Here is a 25,251-nt window from a genome sequence, read left to right on the forward strand (position 1 = left end):
TAACAACAGGGCAAAGTGTGAGGACAGAGGGGACCGGGGCAGCGTCTTCTGCCTTTCCCAGTGAAGTCTCACACAAACACCAACTTACACAGGAGAACACTACAGGGCTGTTCTCAGTCCCCATGTCCCACCTTCTGGGCCTCCCCCCACCATCCAGGTAGCCTAGGGGAACCTGCATGGGATGCCAGGGTGCTCAGATTGCACTCAGAACCAGTGATCTACTGGCCTCTTTTCTAGCTTCCATCAATAGTGAATGCCCGTGACACCTCAGGAGGTGTCCTGAGGCTCCCAAGGCTCACTCCATCTCTGCATCCATGCAAGGAGCATCCTGGATTTCTGCAGGGGTTCAGCTGCTTTGAAGGACACATGCTCTTAGTCAGCAGCCCTCTGACCCTGCAATTTGACTTTATCCCGCCATCCTCAAGCCTCAGAACACCGTGTAGCCACTCCCCTATGTCTGACCACCACCACCGGTGAACACAGGGTATCCACCCGATTCCTAGGTGCCCATGACCACTGCACTAAGTGGTCTGCGTAAAGTAGGAGCCTCTCCCCACCACTATCCACCAGCTTCCCTGCTTGTCCTTGTCACCAGTTCCTGGGACGATAAAATCAGAGTAGGAAAGAACAATGAAGGTAAAGCAAAACAAAACCACACGAATGAAAGCAGGGAGAAAGTATTATTAAATGTTTCTGAAAAATTATTATGTTTACCCTGGATGTTGCCTGGCTTAATTTATGCCCACCCCCCTTCAGTCCCTCAACAGCCCCCTTTTCTCCTGTGCCAGCAGACTGGAAGGTTCCAGACACAGCCCTGGCCCCAGGGCCATAGGCCACAGAGGCCCAGCTCCAAGGTTCCTGCCAGGCTCCTGGACCCACCACCAGTAGAGGCAGTATAGACCAGAATTCCTCCAACTTCTCTGGCGATACAAATCCTAGGGGATGCTCTTCATCGACTACAGACTTCCAGGTCCCTCCCTTGGAAAGTCTCACTCCAGGGGCCAGCTGGGGGGGCTTCATGTGTTAAATGAGTGAGAAGAGTAATGAGGGGAGATGGAACTTGAGTGGACACCAGTCTGGTTTGCATTCACCCCAGCTCTTGGCCATCTGTGTGATGTTGGGCAAGTAGACGTCTGCCCCTCTCTGAGCCTCAGCTTCCTGATGAGCTAAATGCATCAGGTGGTCCAGAAGCTTCCAGCTCTGACCCCTTCTCAGCTTCTGCAGAGTAACAGCAAGATCCCCCTAGACACCATTCCTAACAAAGAGGGAATTCCGTTCGCCCTCCTAAAACAGAACTGAGCCTGCCCCCACTCCTTCCTGGTCCCAGAGCAGACCCTCATGGACCAGGAAAGAACAGACCCACTGGCTCACCCCAGGAAGGTGGTGGGACCACCAAAGGGAAGGGACCACAGACCCTCCCTCGGGACAAGGATGAGATTTTTAAATAAATGAAGCCCTCTGCTCAGCACCAAGCCTGGAAGCCGGGAGCTGGGGCCAAGTGCCTTCCTGCAGACACAAACTCGTTAATAAATTGCCATATATCATATCCTGCAAAATAGGGTTCCTGTAGGGCCAGGGTGGCCGCTGGGGGGAGGGGCCGCTGACAGGCTGCAGAAACCAAACTCAGAATTGACCGACAAGTGTCAGTTTTTAGCTCACTGCTTCACACAAGCCCACCTGGCTGTGAAGCAAAGCAGAGATGCACTAATAACAAACCTCCAAAGCTGCCTCACGCCAAAACCACGAGGAGCGGATTCTCCCGAAAGGTGTTTCCTCAGCCTCCACCCAGTGATGGAATAGATCAGAGAAAACACTGGCAGAATGTGGAGCCGGTGTCATTACCGACCATGAGGAACGTGAGCAGGGGCCGAATGGGGTCTGAGCGGGGCAGGGGAGGGCTGCCGTCACAGCCAGGGGTTGGGTGCCAGGACACTGGCATGATTGTCACAGCAGCTATGAAAATGGTGGGGGAAACCAAGCAGCTTTTACCCAAGTTGTAAACAGAATGAAAATTACAAATAGTTAAATGTGAGTAACACTTCCTAGAGAAAGTCCCTTCATTTGGGGGGCAGAATAGAGCAACATAAGGCCCTCTTTGAGAGCATGGGTAACACTCAACACCACCACGTCAAGGGGGGTCATGGTGGGGGGACAGGCACAGAAGGAGCCTGAGTCCATGGGGTAATCAGGAAGAAATGAGACCGGACCGAGAGAAGCTGGCTGAGGGGGAAGGGGTGGCATCATGTCAAGCACATGGCTAGAATCCCGTAACTGCTTGCTGCGGGGCGGAGGGAAAGAGAAGGGGTAAAATATATAGTCGCAAGCAGAGCCGATGTGCAAAATGTATTGACAGCTGGTGCACAGGGGCCCCACCAAACTGCGTCATTCCTGGTGTCACCTGGTGGCCCCTGATGGACCAGGAGTTACCTTCTTGTGCACTGGATCCAGAGGAGGGGTCCAGACACAGGGAGAGGATCTGTGGGCAGGGGACTCATGGCAGAAACTCTTGCCAGATGGTTAGGAACATTTCAGTATTTTAACAAACCGCCCAGTGCTATCGGCACATGGCCGCTAAATATCGACTTGCTACCGAGGGCCCTGACACAGGTTGATTTATAGGCCCCCCGGTGCCCTCAACAGCCCCCTCTTCTCTCCCGGTGCCAGCAGACTGCAGGGTTTCAGACAGAGCCCTGGCCCTGGGGCCACAGGCCACAGGCTCCCAAAGGCCCAGCTCCAAGATTCCTGCCAGGCTCCTGGGCCCACCACCAGCAGAGGCAGTGTAGACCAGAACTCCCCAGTCTTCTCTGAGGATACAAATCCCGGGGGGGTTGGAGAGATGCTCCTTGTCGACTACAGACTTCCAGGCCCCTCCCCTAGGAATTCTCACTCATGTGTTGAGTGAGTGGAGTAATGAGGGGAGATGGAACTTGAGTGTGCTCCGGTCTGGTCTGCACTCACCCCAGCTTTTGGCCATCTGTGTGACATGGGGCAAGTGTCTGCCCCTCTCTGAGCCTCAGCTTCCTGATGAGTTAAATGTGCCAGGTGGTCCAGAGGCTTCCAGGTAAGAAAAGGGTGAGGAATATGCTCTAACTACCTTTTTATTCATCTGTTCATCTATTTGGAGGAGCAATGCTCCCGCCATCCCAGAGTCAAGATTCCCCAAGCCCCTAAGCAGACAAGCAGAGATTGCGCAAATTCTGCTAGCACCGTTCGAACCCGAGCAGGGCCCAGGCAGCGGAGGCCTGCAGTGGGTGCAGGCTGCCAAGAGGTGACCGGAAGACAGAGCTGAACTGCCCCAGGAGCAGGAGACAGAGGCAGGTATCTGAAACCGGATGTGGATCCTGATTCTGCAGATAAAAGTCCCAAAATGTTTTACACTGAGATGCTAATTTTTTTTTTGTTTTGTTTTGTAAAACAAATCTTCAAGGCACATGCTGAGATAGTTGAAGCTCTTCGTGTAGGCTACAGCTGAGGGGGGTGTGTGTGCATATCTGTGTGTGGGTTTTTAAGGAGGATACCCCTTATTAGAAATCTTTCATGAAAAGCTCACCGGGTGAAGTGCTTCTGCGGCTTGCATACATGTGAAAGGTGCCTTTCGTGGCTCACTGCAGCCCTACGTGTAGTGAACAGGCCACAGAACTCCGAGTCTGTGGACATAGCAAGATAAACTGGGCCTGCGTGGACCTTGACCTCAACCTCAGAATCAATGACAGATGTTACCAATGGAAACATTTTCCCCCCTAAAACTACAGGTCTTTTACAGTATGTGTTAGCATTTGGTAGGAATCCAACCCTAACCGAGACTGTGGGTACAGATTATCAAAACCGAAGTGGCTGCAGGGAAACCAGGTTTGTACTATGGTTTCTTGCATTTCCACCAGCCCCTAAAACTTTAAAAGAGCAGCCCATGAAATCTGCTTCCCAGAGAGGAAGGCTTGGGCAGCAGGGCTATTTCAGTCACTGAAAGAAAGAATAATTCTGCATCCTAAGAGGTCCGTAATTAATTCACACATTTAGCTGTTAGGTCCAGAAACATGTTTGTGTTGACAATTTGCATTTGATGCTTTGAAAACAATCTGTCATGTTTTTATTTACCTCCTTATCCCAGAGACACCACCACTTTCCAATATCCATCCAAGTGTTACGATTCCACTACAGTTTCCCGAGACCCTGCCCGTGGCAATGAGGGAGGGGACCCAGAATCCCCACGTGGGAAAAGTGGGGTTTGTGCAAGAGCTGTCCTCCTCTGAAGGGATGAGACAACCTGATGGCCAGTCAAATCTTGGTCTGCCCCCTCCCAATTCCCATGCCAGCTTCTGGCCTTCAGTACACTGATTTGACATCATTCTTCCAGCCGACCTCTCCAGCACCAGACCGCTGTGTCCCTCCTTCACACTGAAGAATCAATACTACTCACAGTACCCCTAGCTGATATGTCAGGTAGGGCCCCACCCTGGCTTGTTGACATCATCAGCCCCTATGAGGATAAATCCAGAGTGAGAAGGATCACTGGAGGGGAGAAAACAAAAAGCAAGGCTAGAAGCAGGGACAAGGCATCGTTAGTATCAACTTTTACACTGCCAGGCTTGGTTGATGTCACCAACGGGTGAGTCAGGGTCTCACAGAGCCACTGTTCTCTCCCCTTGCAAAGAAGAGGAGGGGAGGGAAGGAGGAGGGTCCTCAGAATGGTCCTGACCCAGGTCTGGACTACAAGTCTAAGCTCCAATTTCCCCACAAGCCCTTGGACCCAAATAGTATAGAAGTTGCTGGGGAATAAAGCAACTCCAAGTCCCTGAGACCCCTTAGACACCCATTCAGCTTACAGATTTCTCCCCTGGGCATAATTTTCCCTATTCCTCTAGCTAAGTACAACTAAAAACCATGGACATTATAGATGAAAGAAACATAAGAAGATTCTGAAAAGTGGAGAGAAAACGGCGGAATGGCCAGGGACCTTGGGACTCAAGAAATGACATGGCAGTACAGACCCTGGGTTTTCCTTTTGCCTCATACAGCTCAGATTGGAGCTGAAGATGCTGGAAACCAGGAAAAGCCAACAGGTGAGATTTTAAAAGCCCCAAGGAAAGCCTGCTCTCTTCAGCCAAAGGACAAGAAAAGAGACAGCCTGACAAGACAGAAGACTTTGAGACAATAGCAGCTTTGCTCAAGCCAAACCCCAGAGAAAATGCTGTGCCCCCTCGTTCCAGCAGAGGCTGAATGGGGCACCCAGACTTCCATGTTCCCAAGGCTATAACAAGGCACCCAATACCCGCTCCCTACTCCATGTGGAAATGGTGTCAGAGAAAGCCCAGTAGGGAGTGAGGACCTTCAACTTACTGGGCAATAACATAGCTCTCCCCAAGGTGTCAGGAGAGACCATCTGGGGAGGTGGCCTCCCACCCACACCCAGCAGTAGCAAGGCATCCCTACTCATCTGCCCAGTGTCAGTGGAGGCCATGTGGGGAACAGGAACAAGACACTCCTCTTACCAGTCAGAGAGATATCAGTGGAGATGTGGTAGGAAGACAAAACTAGAACTCTTTCCACTTCAATCAAAAATCATCCATCCCACCAAGAACCAGAAAGATCTCGAACTGAATGCAAAAAGATAATCCACTCATGCCAAGCCCAAGGTGACAGAGATGTCAGAATTATCTGTCAAGGACTCTAAAGGAGCCATCATAAAATACTTCAACCGTTATGGACACATGTGAAACAAATGGAAAAAGAGAAAACCTCAGCAAAGAAATAAAAGATATAAAAAAGCTCTAAATGGAACTTCTAGAAATAAAAAAGTAAACAAAACTTTAAAACTAAGCAATGATGGGCTCAACAGCAGAAAGGAAAAGATGGTGGAAAGAATCAGTGCACTGGAAGATACAACAATAAAAATGACTTAATCTGAACAAAAGAGAAAAAACAGGTTAAGAAGAACAGTGCCTCCGGGGTTGGTGAGACTTTAACATTCACGTGATCAGAGTCCTGGAAAGACAGGAGAAAAAGGACAGGCTAGAAAAGTTCTAAAAAATAAAAGGCAAAAGAAAAATTTTGAGAGCAGTGGGAGAAAAATGGCACCTTACCAGAGTGAAAAACTAATTCAAATGGCAGTGGATTTCCCCTCAGAAACCAAGGAGACCAGAAGAAAGTGGCACAAGAAGTATGAAAGAAAAGAAATGGCAACCTAGAACCTATATCCAGTGAAAATATCCCTCAGGAATGAAGGGGAAATCAACATCCTTGGATGAAAAAGACAAAGAGAATTTGTCACCAGAAGACCTACCCTAAAAGAATGATCAAAGGAACGTCTCTAAACAGAAAGAAAATGATAAAAGAAGGAATCTTAGAAGATTAAGAAGAAAAAAAAGAAAATATGGTAAATACAATAGTTTTTCTACCCCTCTGCGTTTTCTAAATTGTTTGATGGTTGATACAAAAATTTCACACTGATGTGGTTCTAAATATGTATAAAAGTTGGGGCACCTAAGGTGGCTCACTTAGTTAAGCTACTGACTCTTGATTTCAGCTCAGGTCATGATCTCACAGTTGTGGATTCAGGCCCACACTGGGCTCCATGCTAACTGTAGAGCCTGCATGGAATTCTCTCTCTCCCTCTCTCTCTCTCTCTCTCTCTCTCTCTGTCCCTTCCACAATTGTGCATTCTCCCTCCCTTCCTCCCCCCCAAAATAAATAAACTTTATATATATATGACATATTTAAAACAATTAGATTATAAATGAGGGAGAATAAAGGAAGGTAAGGTTTCTACACTTCACTCAAACTAGTAAAATGATGAACACCAGAAGATTTTGAAATGTATATTTAATGTAATATCTAAATAATCACTTTAAAAGCTGTACAAAGAGAAACAATACAGATAAACCAAAATGAAATTCTTAGAAATGTTCGAGTAACCCACAGAAAGTTAGGGAAAAGAAAACAGAAATTAAAAAAAAAACAGAACCAACAGAAAACAAAATACAGAATGGCAGACTGAAGCCCTAACATATCAGTTACATTCAATATAAATGGTCTAAATACAAATTAAAAGACAGAGATTGGCAGAATGGAGTGGTGAAGGCAAGGGAGAATGATCCACCTATATTCTCTCTATAAGAAATTCACTTAAAATGTAACCACATTGGCATATTAAAAGTAAAAGTATAAAATAAGATATATCTTGCAAACATTAATCAAAAGAAAGCAGAAGGTGTAATATTAGATAAAGCAGGCTTTAGAGAAAAAAAATTATGAAATAGACAAGGAAGAAGTTGATCAACCAAGAAGACATAGCAATCTTAAATGTGTAGGCACCAAACAATAGAGCTGCGAAATATATGAAGCCAAAGCTAATAGAACTGAAAGAAGAAACAGACACATCCACAATTACAGTAGAACATTTTAACACCTTTCTCTCAATGATTGATAAATCAATTAGAGAGAAAATCAGCAGGGACTTAGAAGAATTCAACAACACCATCAACCAACAAAGTCTACTTGACGTTGATTGAACATATCACCCCAAAAGAGCAGAATATACATTCTTTTCAAATGCCTGGAGAACATATACCAATATGGGCCATATCATGTGTCATAAAACAAATCTCAGCAAATTTAAAAGAATTGACATTTGAAGTCATACACGGTGCTTCTTCCAATCACAATGGAATCAAACTAGTTATTAACAAAAAAGAAAAGAGAAAAACCTCCAAACACTTGAAAACTAAACAAAGCACTTCTAAACAATGAGTCAAAGATGAAGCACAAAGGAAACATTTTATAAAATATAATGAACTAAATGAAAATAAAACTACAGCATATCAAAACTTGTTGAACACAGCTAAATCAATGCTAAGAGGAAAATTTATAACACTAACTATATACATTAGAAAAAAGTTTCAAGGGGCGCCTGGGTGGCTCAGTCGGTTAAGCATCCAACTTCGACTCAGGTCACGATCTCAGTTTGTGAGTTCAAACCCCGCATCGGGCTCTGTGCTGACAGCTCAGAGCCTGGAACCTGTTTCAGATTCTGTGTCTCCCTCTCTCTCTGCCCCTCCCCCACTCACACGCACGCGCTCTCTCTCTCTCTCTCTCAAAGATAAACATTATAAAAATTTTTTTAAAAAAAGAAAAAAGTTTCAAATCAGTCATTAAGCTTCCACCTCAAAGACTTAGAAAAACAGCAGCAAGATAAACCCAAAGCAAAGCAGAGAGGAGGAAAAAAATAAAGATAAGAGCAGATCATTAAATTGAAAACAGAAAACCAATACTGAAAATCCATTTTTAAAAGTTTGTTCTTTGAGGGGTGCTTGGGTGGCTCATTAAGTTAAGCATTCAACTCTTGATTTCGGCTCAGGTCATGATCTTGCAATCATGGGATCGAGCCCTGCATCAGGCTCTGTGCTGAGTGTGGAGACTGTTTGATCTCTCTCCCTCTCTCTCTCTGCCCCTTCCCCTCTTACTGTCTCTCCATAAATAAACAAACAAATAAATAAATAAACATAACAAAAAATTTTTAAGTTGGTTCTTTGAAGAGATCAATAAAATGGACAAATCTCTAATAAGACTGACAGAGAAAAAAAGTGGGAAGGCGGAAGTTCCCAATATCAGAAACGAACCTGAGGATATCACTATAGACCCTACAGACATCAAAAGAATAAAAAGAGAATATTGCTGTGAAAACTATGCACACATAAATTTGACAAATTACATGAAACAAACCAATTCCTTGCAAAACACAGCCTCTTACAACTCAACCAACATGAAATACACAATTTGAACAGTCCTAAAACTATCAAGGAAATCAAATTCATAATTAAAAACTCCCTAAAAGGAATTCTCCAAACCCAGGTTATTTTACTGGAGTATTCTAACAAATGTTTCAATAAGAATAAACACCAATTATACATAATTTCTTTCAAACTATAGAAGAACCACTTCTCAAACTTATTTTATCAAGTTAATATTGCCCAATATGAAAATCAGTCAGATAGGTCAAAACAAAACTGCAGGCCAATGACCCTTACAAATACAGGCAAAAATATATACATTTAATGAAATATTAGCAAAGAGAATTGAGCAATATTTAAAAAGAATTGTACACTATGGCCAATTGGGGTGTATATCAAGGATGCAAGACTATCTCAATATTCAAAAATCAATATAATCCACTATATTAACAGAAGAAGAAAAATCACATTATCATATAAATAGATTCAGTTTTTTAAAAAAACATGGATTTATTTGATAAAATCCAAAACCCATCCATGATAAAACCTCTTAAAAAAAAAAAAAAAGAAAGAAATAGAGGGGTAGTTCCTCAACTTGACAGAGTTATCTACAAAAAACCTGCATCTACTATTACACCTAATGATAAAAGACTGAATGTTTTCTCCCTAAATTCAGAAACAAGATAAGGATATCCACTATCACCACTCTTATTCTGCACAATTCTGGAAGTTCTAACCAGAGCATAAACAAGAAAAGGAAATAAAAGGAACATAGACAGAAATAAAACTGCCTTTATTTACAGATGACTGGATTGTCTATATAGAAAATTCCATGGAATCTACAAAAATAAAAAAAAAAAGTTCTACAACTGAGTTGAGCAAAGTCAAACAGTACAAAAATCAACATTCAAAAGCCAACTATATTTCTATATACTAGGACACCAATATTAAAAATGAAATCCCATTTATAATCACTAAAAAAAAGAAATATTTAGATGTAAATCTATCAAAATATGGACAGGACTAGCATGTTATAAGCTACAAAAGAGCAATAAAAGAAACTAAAGAAGATCTAAGTACATTGAGAGATATACCATGTTCATGGATTGAAACCCTCAACATAGTAGATGTCAATTCTCCCCAAATCAATATGCAGGTTTACACAATTCTTTTTAAGATTATAGCAAGAGTTTTTGCATGTGTAGATAAGATTATTCTAAAATTTATATGGAAAGACAAAGGACCTAGGATACCTAAACAATTTTGAAAAAGGATGATAAAATAGAAGGACTCAGTCTATCTGAGTTTAAAACTTATATAGCTACAGTAATCAAGACTATGTCATATGACAGAGGGATAGACACATAGATCAATGGAACCCAGAAATAGATCCCACACAATATGCCTTTTCAACAAATGATTCAAGAGCAGTTGGACATTTAGAGGGTGGGGAGTAGGAAGAGGAGGAGGAGGAGAAGAAGCTCAACCCAAGACTCACAGCTTATGTAAACACGAACTCAAAACAGATCTTAGACTTAAATGTGAAATGTAAAATTATAAAAGTTTTTTGGAAAAAAATAGGCAAAATATCTTTGGGATCTAGGGTTAGGCAAAGAGTTCTTAAACTGGGCACCAAAGGTATGAGCCATATAAGGAAAAAATGATAAACTAGACTTTACCAAATTTTAATCTTTTACCCTGCAAAATACTCTGTCAAGAAGTCTGTCAAGAAGATGAAAAGACAAGCCTCAGACTGAGAGGAAGTATTTGCAAACCATGTAACTAACAAAGGACTAGTATCTAGAATATATAACGTACTCTCAAAACTTAACAGTAAAAAAGCAAACAGTCCAATTAGAAAATAGGCAAAATATATGAAGAAGCATTTCATCAAAAAGGATAAACAAATGGCAAATAAGCCCATGAAAAGAAGTTCAACATCATTAGCCATTAGGGAGATGTAAATTAAAACCACAATAAGATACCAGTACAAATCTATCAGATTGGCTAAAATATAAAATAATGCCGAACCAAATGCTGGCAAGGATGAAGAGAAACTGGATGTCTCGTAGGTTGCTGATAGGAATGTAAAATAGCACAGCCACCCTAGGAAACAGTTTGGCAGTTTCTTTAAAAGTCAAACATGCAGGGCATCTGGGTGGCTCAGTCAGTTGAGCATCTGACTCTTGATTTCAGCTCAAGTCATGATCTCAGGGTCATGAGATCAAGCCCTGCATTGGGTTCTGTGCTGAGCATGGAGCCTGCTTAAGATTCGCTCTCTCTCCCCCTCCCTCCCTCTCTCTCTCTCTCTCTCTCTCTCTCTGACCCCCCCCCCGCCCCCCACTGCACAGGCTCTCTTGCTTTCTCAAAAAAAAAAATTTTTTTAAGGGGCTCCTGGGTGGCTCAGTCGGTGAAGCGTCCGACATCAGCTCAGGTCACGCTCTCGCAGTCCGTGAGTTCGAGCCCCGCATCGCGCTCTGGGCTGATGGCTCGGAGCCTGGAGCCTGCTTCCGATTCTGTGTCTCCCTCTCTCTCTGCCCCTCCCCCGTTCATGCTCTGTCTCTCTCTGTCTCAAAAATAAATAAACATTTAAAAAAATTTAAAAAAATTGTTTTAATAAAAAATTTAAATTTAATTAATTAATTAGTTAAAATGAAATACTTTTAAAAAGTCAAACATGCAAGTGCTATAGACCAGCACCTGCATGCCTGGGCATTTATCCCAAAGGTAATGAAAACTTATGTACAATTCCATTCCTATAACAGTCTTGCAATGACAAAACTACAGAAACGGGGAACAGATTAGTGGTTTCCAGGGGCTGAGGAAGGGGCTGGGGCAGAACAGAAGTGGCTATGGCTATAAAAAGGCAGCATGAAGGTGTCGGTGGTGATGGGAACCCTCTGTAGCCTGAATGCATCTATCTCAATATCCTGGTTGTGCTACAGACTCTCCTTTTGCAAACTATTACCCTTGGGGGAAACTGGGTAGAAGGTACAGGAGATCTCTCTGTGAATCTCCACATCAATCTACAATTAACTCAAAAGGAAAAGTTTAACTTTTTAAGTTAAAAACTCTTTAAAGGATGAAGAAAGAACCATGAAGAGCTTTAAAAGAAGAGAAGGTGGGTGGGAGCACCATGTTCCCCAAGCTAACGCGCTTGAAGCATGGGGAGTGTGGGGAAGGAATAGGGTTGCCACGTAAAATGAGGTATGGCCAGTCACATTTAAATGTCAAATAAACAACAAATAATTTTTTAGTATAAGTATGCCCCATGCAATACTGGAGCCACACTTGGACTAAAAAATTACATGTTCTCTATTTGGAATTCAAATTTAACAAGCCATTCTGTGTTTTTATTTGCAAAATCTGGAAACCCAGTGAGGGAGGGATAGGACACAGGCATCTGGCAGGGTGGGCACAGGGAGTTGTAAAAGAAAGACTGTAGGAGAGAGGTCAGAGGGCAAGCAAAGGGATGCCAGGGACCATAGACACCACAGGCCGGGCAATGCCTTAGGGGCAGGGGAGGCAGAAGTTAGCTCGGAAGGGCCCCCAGCTGCTGGGTTTATGGGCTCCTGCTGGCAAAGTGACCCTCTGTGTGCGGCCCACACAAAATCCAGAAAGAGGCCAAAAGAAAGAACGTTTGAGTCTCCAGGTGCTGTTCCAGGCTGGAGGGAGTCTGATGGCGTATCCAAGAAGGGGCCTCTAAGAGGCACTGGGGGCTCCTCTCACCATGACGTGGTCCTAACCCCTTAAAATCTCCCCTTCCTCTAGGGGACAGACAGGCAGACCAGCGGGCCCCAGCGTGTAGGCCAACGGACTATCACACCTCTGACAGGAGCCACCGCTCTCTAAGCACTCAGCTCGCAGCTCAGAAGTCACCTCCTAGCCAGGCTACCGCCAACCGGGTGTTTTTACCCGGCTCCCACGCACACCACGACTCTCCCTATGTTCCTCATGGAACCTATTACAACTTGAAATAGCCAGGATTTCTTATCTGTTTGCTTCTTTAACACCCATCTGCTCCCCACTAGCTCCAGGACCACAGGACTTTGTTTTGCTTGCTGTGACATCCATGCTTAGTGCATAGCATGCAGATGGAGCTCAAGCAAGAAAAAAAGGGCTGAATGAATGAAGGAGTAAATGAATAAATCATTCCGACTGGAGCTACTCCTTTGGGATCTATCCTGCAGGCACAGCCCCTTAGAGCTTGACAAAGGCAGAGAACCAGTCTTCCTCTTCCAGGAAGCCCTCAGCAGCATCTCTGAGCTGCCATGGGCCAGCACCTAGGATGTAGGCTTAGCATGGCCACAGAGTGGCTGTTTATCCTTTCTAAACAAGGGCTCTAGTATGATCTTCATTATCTTGAGCATTATCTTTAATGAGTCCCTGCCACAGGGACTACTAATAATATCAATAATATTAATGTTAATAGTTACCACTTACTGAGAACCTACATGTGCCAGGGAGTGTGCCAGGCACTTTTCATATATTTTAACTCATTTAATCCTCCAAAAAGTCCCCCAAAAGTAGGGGTTGTGACCCTTTCTTTTTGTGCCGTCCCCTTCTTGTAGAAATAGATACCTCCTTTCTTTTCAAGAATACCCTCCCTGCTCCCATTCTTGGGGCTCAGGGGGCTGACACTGACCCACCCCAGCGCCCAGGAAGGGCAGGTGGGGCTAGCCTGAACGATCAACTACCCCCTCTCCCTGGCTACAGCAATTAGTTCGTGGGCAGCTTCATGACCCTCAGGAGGCAGTCAGCCTTGGTCCTGCCTGAGACCTTTTCTGCTGATGAGGAAGCACATGCCCCTCTCTGCTGGGACTGCTGGACCAGGAGCTGCTGGCTGTCATCATGCACCAGGGGATGAAGGCAACAAAGAGGAAGCAGAGCTGAGAGACAGAGAGACTGGTGATGACTTTATTGCAACCCCTGGATCCAGCCATGCCTGAAGGCTCTCACCCAAGGTATCCTGGGACTTGTCAGTTACATGAGCCAAAAATTCTCTTTTTTATGTGTTAGTCAGTATGAGCTGGGTCTGACTTGTCACTGAATGAGTCCTGTCTAAACTACTGCATATCATTAGGATGTGGTTATTTTATAGACAAGGAGCTGAAGCATACAGAGGCAGATAACCGTTAGCTATGAGCTGGGAGTGCTCTTAACCACTGATTGGCCGTAGAGTTCTATATTCTGAGTGTGTGTGCATGCTCCCACCTGCGTACTCTGTCTCTCATTATTATTCACAGCTACAGCAGATTGAGCAAACAGTTGGTGCTTAATACAGATCGACTGGATAAACTAAAATCAATAACTTCCAAAAGGAGTTTTTGTTTAGCAAATGCTGCCATCAGTGACTTCGGGTTCTCACTCCGAGTCAGGCTCACAGTACACTGTGTACCTTCGTGGAACCACTTCCCATCTCCCCACACCCCTTCCCCAGGCAGATGAGCTGGAAACCAGAACAGGCTGATCAGCCAGCGAGGGCCACCCCGACTCCCTCAGGAGAGGGGTCTACAGTCAGAAGAGGAGGTCTCCCACTCCCTCCCTACTGGGCCCCAGAGACACATGACGAAGGGGGTCCAGTGTGAGGCTCTAGCACCTACTGGGAGCTCAGGGCAGAGGAGGCCAAGCCCTGGGGCCACACTGGCCATGGGGACACTTGTTTTCTGCCATCACTTCAGTAAGTCTCAGCCAAAATCAGATGGAAGGGAAATCGCTCATGTATCAGCTGCTCCCACACAGCCAAATGACCATAAAGGGCATTCAGTAAAGTCCACCCAACAGTACAGGCCACCAAGCCCATGGCAACGGAGAGCAAGAAGAGAAGGCCGTGCTTGCGGGCTGGTCCACACAAGATGGTGCCCGCGCCCTGGTCCCTGGCCTGGCTGCATTGGTATCTCCTCTCCATCCTTCCTCCTCCTCTCCCCGGTGGTGCTCTCCCGTTAGCCTAGAAACGTACTCTGATCTCTCCCTCTTAAAAATGAATGCAAAAGCTTCCTGGGATCCTCGGATCCCTCTAGCTCCTGCTTCTCACCCTCCCTTCTGAGCCTGGAGCCTGGCAAGTCGAGGCTACACTGCTGGTCTCCCCTGTCCCCGTAACTCATTCCTCCATCTGATTCCATTGACCCTGCTCTTGCCCAGGACGGTCCAGCAGACCCTCTTCAGCCTCTCTGTGGCTTTTCGCACTGCTGCCCAGAAGCACTGTGCCATCTTGGCGTCAATGACACCACGCTCCTCCCAGCTGCCTTCAGCAGATATGCTGATGCTTCCAGATCCCTTCTCCAGCCCAGGCCCCTTTCGTGAGCCCTCGGCCCACGTGGCCAACTGCCGGCCAGACGGCAGCCCACAGATCACCTGTGAGCCTCTCGTGCAAGGTCACGTAACGCATGAACTTGAGCCCACCAAGTGTGATGAACATTCAGGTATAGGAGTTCAGAGGATTCCAGGCCCTGGAATCACACTGCCTGTGTTCAAATCCCCCCTCTGCAACTTACTGACAACAGACAAGTCCCCTGAATCCCCCATGTAAAAAAGGGGAGAGACAGCAGTGCCCCCTCATCAGCTGTAGGGGTGAGTGTGATAGCAGGTGTAGATATTGTTAGCTGGACCTGGTACTCAGTAAGCCTCACCTCTACGATCGTTATTGGGGCCATCTTCTTTGCCAGTCCCACAGCAGCTAGCTATTCCCCAGGCACAGTCTCATCTTCTACCTGCCACCCAAAACCTGATCCCTTGAGAACTTAAAGTCAGTCCGAACTTCTCCCCTTCCCATAGCCATTCAAATTTGCCCAATCCTGCTAGCTTTGCCTCTTAAATGTTTCTCGAACCACACCCTCCTAACCAACGCCTTCATCGTCTCTCACCGACTCCACTGCACTATCTTTTCTATGATCCACCCACCTCCTACCTCATGATTTTTCCTGAAACAACACTGCATTGTCTACAATTTCCCAACATACCACATGGATCTCTTCTCTGTGGATTGGCCTATGCTGTTTTCTCTGTCTGGAATGCCCCTTTCCCCTTACTTCCCAACTTCTTAGGTGTCACCTCCTCCAGGAAGTTTTGCTGGATACCCAGATTGAACAGCACACACTTGTCCTTTGCGTTTCCATATCTCACACTTGTGACATTACATAGAACTTTTCCTTTTGGGTTATTAACTCCCCAACTGGATGAGAGGAGAGGTTCCTCACCAAACCCCCCAAGGATCTCAATCATGTTTACTGAACTGAGGTTATTATCAGAGGAAGCCCCACCTAAAGAGCCTTTCCCTGTCTTTAAAAAAAAAAAAAGGGGGGGGGGGGCGCCTGGGTGGCTCAGTTGGTTAAGCGTCCGACTTCAGCTCAGGTCACGATCTCGCGGTCCGTGAGTTCGAGCCCCGCGTCGGGCTCTGGGCTGATGGCTCGGAGCCTGGAGCCTGCTTCTGATTCTGTGTCTTCCTCTCTCTCTGCCCCTCCCCCATTCATGCTTTGTCTCTCTCTGTCCCAAAAATAAAAAAACATTAAAAAAAAAAAAAATTTTTTAAAAAAAGGCAAGAAATCTATGAAAACGAAACATTTCAGCTATTTTAAAATCCAGAACCGATGGGTCCTTCGTAAACCAAAGTGCTTGATCAACAGCTTCCTTAAACCAACCACTGAGGTTCAAAGTGAGGGAAACTGAGTCCTCTCACCCTTAGGGGCTGCTAAGGGGATTGTGCGAAGCTAAAAATTAAAAAGGATGGGATGATAACCTGTCCATATAGGCTTGCTATTCTGACAGAACAGTTCCAGAACTTGAAATGTAATCTCCTGTGGGGAAAGGAAGACATTTTTAACACGTATTAAGGTTAGACAGGTGTTTTAAGTCTGGCATTACCAGATCAAAAGCACCATGGAAGAGCCTAACACAGCCCCGTTCAGCAACATGTGTTCACGGTACACGGCGAACAGGAACCCCTTCTCCTCGTCCTTTTCATATGTTTTTCTCTTCAGTTATATTTGAGGGGTTTTGTATTTCCCTGGTGTGAGGGCGACACACTGATTTCCACCCCAGACCTTCCTTCCCCTCCTAAACACAGGTCTTCACTTGGGTCCTGGGCATGCAAGCAGCCACAGAAAGAGTAAGTACCTGGTCTGCAAGGTGGCTTTTTCAATATGTCTTCAAGGATATGCTTCTTAAAGACTTAGAAGACAGAAGTCCCCCCGCCCCCCCTCCCCACACACACACTCCAGATGGACCAGGGCTTATCCTGCCACAGCAAGGGGAAGGGCTAGGGAGGGGACGATAGACAAGGACCCCAGCCCAGCATGTTGGGGGGTATGTTAAAGGCTTAAGCAGGAGGTGGGAGAGGCTGATCTTCCAGATGTACCCCCGTCCCATTTCTTCACCCCTCGATAGCAAAGCTCAGCCCCTCCAGAGGTACCCAGGGAACAGGGCTGACGTGACCAGGAAAACAACATCCCCAGAATGCCTAATGCCCCACTGGGCCCCAGGCTCTGGCCTGGCTGCCTGCCAGAGGGTCCACAACCACTTTCCAAGGACATAGAGGGTGAATGTTCCTGTCAAGGTTCCCTGAGGACTGTCCCTTCCCAGCGCTGACCCTCCCACAGGGACCCATGATGCCCCGGATAAGGACACAAGGGCCTAGAGGCTGAGTCACTCCGTTAGGGCCGACCTGGGTCAGAGCAAGTTCATTATTTCAAGGACAAGTTCTCAGACCCCTTATCCAGCCACACCCGGCAGGAACCGAGAGGAGAGACACCCACAGGCAGTTGAGAAGAGGGCAGGCCTGCCCTGGCAAATCAGCTTCCTTGGTGTCTGAGGCCTCGGGTGCCCCAGGAGGGCTACGCACGCTTTGTGCACACATGTTCAACTTACAGAGGAAGACGCTCCTCCCTTCCCAGCCACTGGAAAGGGCCCCTGTCTTTGGGCCAGGCCACAGGAAGCCCAAGGCGGGGGGCCTCCTACAGAGCCATTTTCAGGGAGGGGGGTCACCCTTCCAGATGTGGGGACAGTGGATGGTGGGCAAGGGCAGCAGGGCTGGGCCAGGTCGTCTCTACAGGAGGCCGCAGAACAGGGCTGTGGCCTGCTCCAAGTTTTTGTTGTGCCTGCTGGGGGAGGGGGCGTCTAAAACCATTTCAAAACCTGGAGGAAGCCCAGTGAAGGGGGCCTCATTCCCTGTGGGGAGGGGGGGGATTTCAAAGGGGACCCTGCTGCTGAAAAGGTTTCAAAAAACCCTTGCCTTTCTATCAGCTCCAAATCACTCCCTCGCCAGCAGCAGCCGGGAGAGGGTGCCGGGAAAATGTTTCCAAGGAGATGTGTCCCTGAGTCATCATAACTGCCAGGGTCTGGATGCTGCAAAGCCACGAAGAGGCCCCCCGCTATAAAAAGGCCGTTTAGCATCCCCCCAGGGGGAGGTCTCCAATAGTCAGGGTCCCCGGGGAGGCCGGCCTCAGACCCCCCCCAGTGCCCCGAGTTTATGAGAAGGCCGCCAAGCTGAACAGTGCGACTTCTACCCGTCAAGTCCCCTTGGTGCCACGAAGGGGGGCTTTTATCCCCACCAGCTCCAGGCATCCACTCTGGCCTTGGGATATTTAGCAGGGGAAGCTGTCCACAGGGACACTGGGCCCCAACAGTTTTGACCGGGACTTCGGAGCCAGCCCCAGCTGGGGCTCTGGTACCTACCACTCTTCCACTCATATTTCCCACGGTTGCCCTCTGGCACCTTCCCCAAGTCACCAAGGCCAACCAGGCCCACAGCACAGACCAAATCGAAGTTCCTTCACCTCCTTCCTCTTTTTTCTCCCAGCCTCATCCCCTCACCTCTGGACCAGACCAGGCGGGTCTCTCTTCTCTTCCATCTTCTTCCTCCTCAACACTGCAGCCAGATTAATCTCCCTAAAGCACTCAGTGACATCCAGGCCATTCTCTGCCCTAAAACCTTCAATGGCTCCCTAGTGCCTAAGCCCAATGTTGCACATTCAGGTGCCCACAGGGATGAGGCTGGGGACACAAATGAACAAAGCACCCTAAAATATAATAAAGATGGGTGGGACCATGGTGCCTGGAAACACACAAACCCAGCTGCTGCCGAGCTCGTCAGCTGTGCCACATGGGAATTCAGGGCCCTGGCTGCCACCTCTTCTGGTCTTCCAAGAGAAGCCCAATAAAACATCAGCCAACGGACCCCCAGACTTGGACCCTGGCCCTCAGGGTCAAGTCTAAACCCAAATCCCTTAACTTGGCATTCAAGGCCCTCTCTGGCTTGGCCCCAAGCTACCTCCCTACCCTCACTGCTCACAATGCTACCACATGCGATGCCTCCATCCCAGCCAGGTTGAGCTCCTCCAACCCTCAAACCCCCTCCTCTGCTTCTGCCTCTGAGCCTTGTTCACCCCACAGTCGTCCCACAGACACTGCTCTCCACCTTCTGGGTCCAACAGCTCACCCTTCAAGGACCTCCTTCTGCTGAGCCCTCCAAGGCCCTTGTCCTCTGGTGACTGTCCTTCCTTGTCAAGGCTGTTCCCTCTGCCAGGGACAGGCCTGCCATGGAGAAAACTCCTCTTCATCCTGTGACACCCAGGCCATTCTGACAGGCCTCTTTGGATCCAGCAGTCCTTGGTCTCTGTTCTCAGTTCTCATCAACCTCCCTGCACCTGGATGCCTTCAGCTTCCCCTGCGGGTAGGGGACCCAAGGGCAGTGCTGGGTCTCTCCCACCACAGACCCTGGCAGGGAACCACACACAGCAGAGAGAGCCCAGCTGTATTCAGACCCTGGTTCTGCTGCTTCCTGCCTGGAAGAATTCGGATAAGTCATTAAAGCTCCTCTATGAGATGAAGGATGAATACCTACACAGAGTGCCTGCCACACGGTGTGGCTCAGTGCATGGTGGCTGCTCTAGTGCTCTCGCCCAGTGAGACCCCCCCTTCGCTGCGTGATGCGTGTGCTGCGGGGTCTCCCACGGGGTGCCGTAAGGCCTCTGCGGATGGGCACCCTGTCCCCTGCTCCCTCTACCACCTGAGGGACCGCCCCAGCACTCGACACTCAGTAGGCGCTCAGTAGTCAGTATTCTCTGATAGATGGGGGTGATGAGGCCAGGGGAGGGCAAGCCGGTGGGGAGGGCAGGTTAGAGCAAGAGGAGGTGCCGCCCCGCCAGAGGCAGGTCTCGCATCGGGGTCCCCAGCCCATGTGGTCCTGCACGATGATACTGTTCGTTGCGTGAACGTCTCACTTGGGACTCCCAGGCTCGGAGACCAACAGCTCCTTGCTGCTTGCTCCCCACATGTCCTGGGAACCAGGCCAGCTCGCAGCGCTGCAGAGTCAGGCTCGGGTGAGGGGCCCTGTCCAGCCACCAGATGGGACTGCCTCTCTCCGGAGCCTGGCCCTCCGCTCACACAAAGGCCCAGATGCCCCTCAACCCCCCCCCTTTCCACTGCCCACCTTCTAGTTAGAAGCACCCCCCCCCTCACCTTCCACCTGAGGACACACAGCTTCCGGGCTCAGCACAGAAGGAAAGGTGGAGGGTGGGGGGAGCACCTTTGAAATCACTGTGGTCCAATTAGCCAGGCTCTCGCCCTTCGTGCTTACAAACAGGCACACACATTAACACCTGCTACAAAGGCAAACATTTTTAGATATCTTCATCTTTACCTCCTTGACACTCCCATGAAAGCGCTCTCAGCAGCCAGCGACTGACAGGCTAGTTTCCTTCTTCTACTTCGGCAGGGGGCTTTCAAAGAGAAGAAATTAAAAAGCCACCAATCTCCCTGTCAGGCTGAACTCCCAGGGCCTCACCTGCCCTTCGTCAGCTCCTGGTGTCCCCTCACCACTGGGAGAGCCCCACCACGCACACAGTCAGGGCCAATGTCTTCAGGGGAACCACCCTGAATCACTGGGACACTGGATCCTCACGCCCACAGAGCTCACCAAGGCTGCAGCTAGCTAGGATGGCTGCAGCATCCTCTCCCTGAGCACAGCTTCACTAAAGAAGCATCTCAACAACGGTCCTTGTTGCAGAGAACGTGGATGGTGGCACGGCTGTGCAGAATTCTCACACTGCCCGCGGGAGCATAATTTCATACGACTACCTGTATCTACTGAAGGTGAACCTACTCGTATTCCATGACCCACCAATTCCACTACCAACATTCCCATTAAAATCATATGCACGTGTTCACCAAAACCCATAGACCAACAATGCCCATAGCAGCACATTATCCGAAACAACTCCAAAATGAAAATGACCAAGATGCCCATCAAAAACAGAATAGACAAGGGGTGCCTGGGTGGCTCGGTCGGTTAAGCGTCCAACTCTTGATTTTGGCTTAGGTCACGATCTCACAGTTGTAAGATCGAGCCGTGCGTCGGGCTCCATTCTGGGCGTGGAACCTGCGTGGGATTCTCTGTCTCCCTCTCCCTCTGTCCCTCCCCTGTTCATGCTCATGCACGCATGCTCTTGTTCGATCTCAAAAAGAAAAGAAAGAAGAAAAAAAAGAGTAGAACAGACAAGATAAATGGTGATGTGTTCACACAACAGAATATCATACACCAGTGAGAAGGGGCGATGTCCGACCACAGGCACTAACGTGAATGAAGGAAAGGCACCCAACACAAAAGAGCAGAGACTGTACGCTCTCATTTATAGAAAGTGCAAAATGGGCAAAAAAAGCCTTATGCCAGCGACATCAGGATGGTGACATTTCATTGCTGGGGGGAGGGGCTGGAGGGGCCAGGAGGGGACTTCTGGGATGCAGAAATGGTCGGCTTCCTCGGCTAGGTGTTGATTACACAGTTGCACTCGGTTCCTGGGAATTCATTGAGTAGCACAGTTAATGGGTGTTTTTGAATGCATGCAATTAAGAGTTTTGTAAAACAGTACTCGGTCCGCAAGACTATAATAAAAAAATGTTAGAGGAAGTGAAGGGTCAGGATGCCCAACACACGCTTGAAGCCTCACTGCTCAGACTGCAAGGGTCTTGGAGAAGGTGATCATACTTCCACCAAAGACCCAGGGCATCAGCATTCCAGAAGCTCCCGAAGCCCTCACTGCCAAATCCTCCACCCACCCTGGGCCAGCTCCACGCTCACCAGAAATCCAGCCGTGCTCCCTCTGACACGTAGGGCATCCCCGGCTGCTGGCAAGACAGCACCCATCCAACGGAAGGCACGTAAGACCTCACAATCACAACTTCCCCTCCCCACCTCGGACCAAGAGGGAACAACACGAAGGCACTTTGAAAGTTCCCCTTCCAGAAAGGCTGAATTTTCCAAAGTCCAAAACCACTTGAAGAAGAATAGGAAAAGTAGTGAAATACCTTTGTAAGCATTCTGTTTTGACAACGTGCCTGAGGAATTCACCACGTTTAGTGGGGAAATGTGAGCAGTTGAATCTATTCAATGTCATGACATATAAAATTGAAGCATAATTGCCCCTGAGTGCTTGACAACTGGAAAGCACTTCGTTTCAGAAATGGAGGGAAATTTATGCTGGGAAATGGAAGAGATTGTCAAAAGTTTGATTGTAATGTGAGTAGAGCTCCAGCTCTTACATTTTACTCCCATTTGAAATGTCTCGGAAACAGCAGCAGTGACTCCATCTTTTGCCCTAAAAGCAGCAAAATGATGATTGGAACCACAAATTTCAAAGCCCGATGAGTGGCCCCAGCATGGGTGGGAGGAAACGCTCTCTTACCAATCATGTGGTTGGCAACATGGATTTGGATCTCTCTCTCGTTCTCAAAGGTCATCTGGCACTTGATGCACTGGTATGTCTTTTTCTGTTTGGAAGCCAAAAAGAAAGGAATTAGATAGTCAGGAAGTGGAAAAGAGCAGAAAGCAAAAGTGCCTGGAGGTCCTCACTCAAGACTTGCCAGAATGGCTCTGGTCCCCTCCCAGGTCTCTTCTGGCCATTCTCTCCTCACCTGCCTCCAAATCCAGCTCTCCAGCCTGGGGCAGGGGACTAGGCTGCATTCCAAAGGAGGTGCTCCTCTGTTACATCTGGGGAAATTGCCATGATGGGAGTCACCATCCCAAGGTGAGAGCACACAGTAGAACCATGGAAAAGAAGTTGAAGGAGGCTGCCCTTCTAGGAGCATGCTCAAATCCATCCATCCATCCATCCATCCACCCATCATCCATCCATCTACCTGCTTACTGTCTACACACACACACACACACACACACACACCCATCCGTCTACCCATCAATCCATCTAGCTATCTTATCAGCCATCCAGGTAATACACACCTACCCATCCACCTATTCATTCATCCACCCTCCATTTATCCATCCTCTGTCTACTCATCCTTCTGTCTTCTCCTACATCCATCTACCAGTCCAACCATACATCTTTCTTTCCACCCATCCAACTACTCTATCTCTTTACATAAGAGATAAGGGCCATGTGGCCGAGCAGGGGATACTGTTCCTGCCAGTCCTGGTGCTTACAAGTAACTGAAGAATTCCTCACTAGGCACACAAGGTTGCTGGTGATCTTACAGCTGGCTTCCACGCACAGGAAGCTAATACCAGCTGCCTTTAGGAGGTAGAAGGAGGAAAATGGAGATCATCAGAAGCTTCAGAGCTTCTTGAAGACCCACTCCAAAGAATCTTCTCAACAACTAAGCCTAGGTGGGTGATTGTGAAAACAGCCCCCTCTGGACAGGGGTGGTATTGCCTGTGTGGGGGAAAGTCTGTGGCTGTGAGTTTTTATGAAGAGGGCAGGGTCGTATTGGGATCCAAAATATCCAAGCTTTTTGAAGACCACTGCAGCTCAGGGATGAAGGGACCTCCCCTGACCTCTGGAAAAGGGGGCAGGGCTTTGGATTTCTTGGTGGAACACTCGGGCCAGACCCTCAAACATGCAGCCAGGATAAACCACCAGGGGGCTCAACTGCCTCAGTTCCCAGGGTGGCTCTGACCACATCTGCAGTTTCCCTCAAGGGCCTGGTCCCACCTCCAGGCCTTTGCCCACACTGTCTCCTCCACTCGGAGTACCCTTTCCATCCTGAGGACTCTGTTCAAATGTCACCTCTGCTGAGAGGCCTCCTCTTCCCACCCCAGGATGAGTTCAGGGGCTCCCCAGGCCCCCAAGCTTATGCTTAAAGCATCTAGTTAATCAGCACATGGATTCGTCGTGGCTAATTGACTTGTTTGCTCCCCCACTGCATCGTGAGCACCCAGAGGGCCAGGATGCGCTTTGTCCACCTGTGAGGTCCCACGGCCAGCAGAGACTAAGTACATGGAAAGCATTTGTTGAACAAATGAGCCAAGTTGCAAATGTTATCTTGCAAAGCACTTTACTAGGGCAGGAGGAGCAAAGAGAACCAAAGATGCCTTCTGTATCCTGGATCCTCACCACCCAGCACAGGACCTGGCCCAGAAGGAGTGCCTAATAATGACTTAACTTTTATTACAATTGTTATTGCTGCTGAGCAAATGCTTGTTGAACGAATCAGTGAGGAAACAGCTGTCCTAGCTGGTGCTGGGAGCTTTAGTTCCAGAGGCAGGGTCCCCCCTCAGGTTCCAGAACCCACTCTGATAAGACCAGGGCCCTTTCCCCCAGTGTTTCAGAAAACCTAGGGGTTCAGAACAGTGGCCCAGAGGCAGGCATTCTGCAGGGAAATGCCCAAGAAGTAGGGCGTGAGGCGGGGGGTCGGACAGAGCTGGGGTTTCTGGCCTCACAACAGACAGAGGAGAAATTCAGGCCAGAAGAGACTGTGGGGACTGAGGCCTTCTGGGGGTACACAGTCCCAAAGCCCCCATCTCAGCTCAACTCCACGTCCGTGCTCATGGAGAGCAATGATCTTGGGTCTTCCAATGTCAGAATCATTCATTCCTTCCCACATGTGTCCCCTGCCCTCTTGCCATCACATAGGAAGGGAAAGAAGAAGGAAGAAGTCAATACAAGAACAAAGCACACCCCAGGAAGCTCCATACCAAGGACGCTCAGGGCAGGCCTGCTGGATGGAAGGCTGTGGAGGCCACAGCCATGGCCAGTCCAGACCAGTGCAGAGGACTATCCATGATCAAAGTGATTTTGATTGTTCCTCCTAGGAGCAGGTGAATGAAGTGGGTTGCTGTGCTTGGAAAATAAATCACCAGGGGCTAGGCAGGATGAGAAGTTACCTCCAATACTCCTCCACCACATGGCCACCCCTCAGTGGCAGGAAAAAGACTGCCCAATAATAGGGCCCCTCCTGATGGGGAAAATGCTCCAGGGGATTCCCAAGGGAGGTGACATTGCTGACCACAAGAGCCTGGGTGCGCGCGCGCGCACACACACACACACACACACACACACACACACAGACTGCATGCACAGGCATGGACACGCCCATGAGGACACACACAGACATGCAAACAGACACATGTACACTCCCTTGTCGCAACTCACTGTCAACACACAAGACCCCCAACCCCCACCACACACACGGCAATCTGCTCCCTCTAACACAGACACACAGGTGCAACACACTCAGAGCAGTGGAGGCATCCTCATGGACCACACATTCACACAGGTTGACATAGCCAAATTCATCC

General features: G+C 48.2%; 1 protein-coding gene across 5 annotated transcripts in view; it reads right to left on the reverse strand.

Moving 5' to 3' along the window:
• The window catches only part of ZNF423 (zinc finger protein 423), a 271,122-nt gene that overhangs the window by 107,289 nt on the left and 138,582 nt on the right, over window positions 1–25,251 (reverse strand). For 3 of the 5 annotated variants that reach the window (XM_007096695.2, XM_042968554.1, XM_042968557.1), the window contains one exon: window positions 22,403–22,487. In XM_007096695.2, the coding sequence (XP_007096757.1) occupies window positions 22,403–22,487 (85 nt within the window). Of the gene's footprint in view, window positions 1–21,430; window positions 21,516–22,135; window positions 22,316–22,402; window positions 22,488–25,251 lie in introns of those variants that run through there. The other 2 variants (XM_042968556.1, XM_042968555.1) reach the window with 2 other exon arrangements.

Source organism: Panthera tigris, chromosome E2 (assembly GCF_018350195.1).
Source record: "Panthera tigris isolate Pti1 chromosome E2, P.tigris_Pti1_mat1.1, whole genome shotgun sequence".
In the NCBI taxonomy this organism is placed as follows: domain Eukaryota; kingdom Metazoa; phylum Chordata; class Mammalia; order Carnivora; family Felidae; genus Panthera; species Panthera tigris.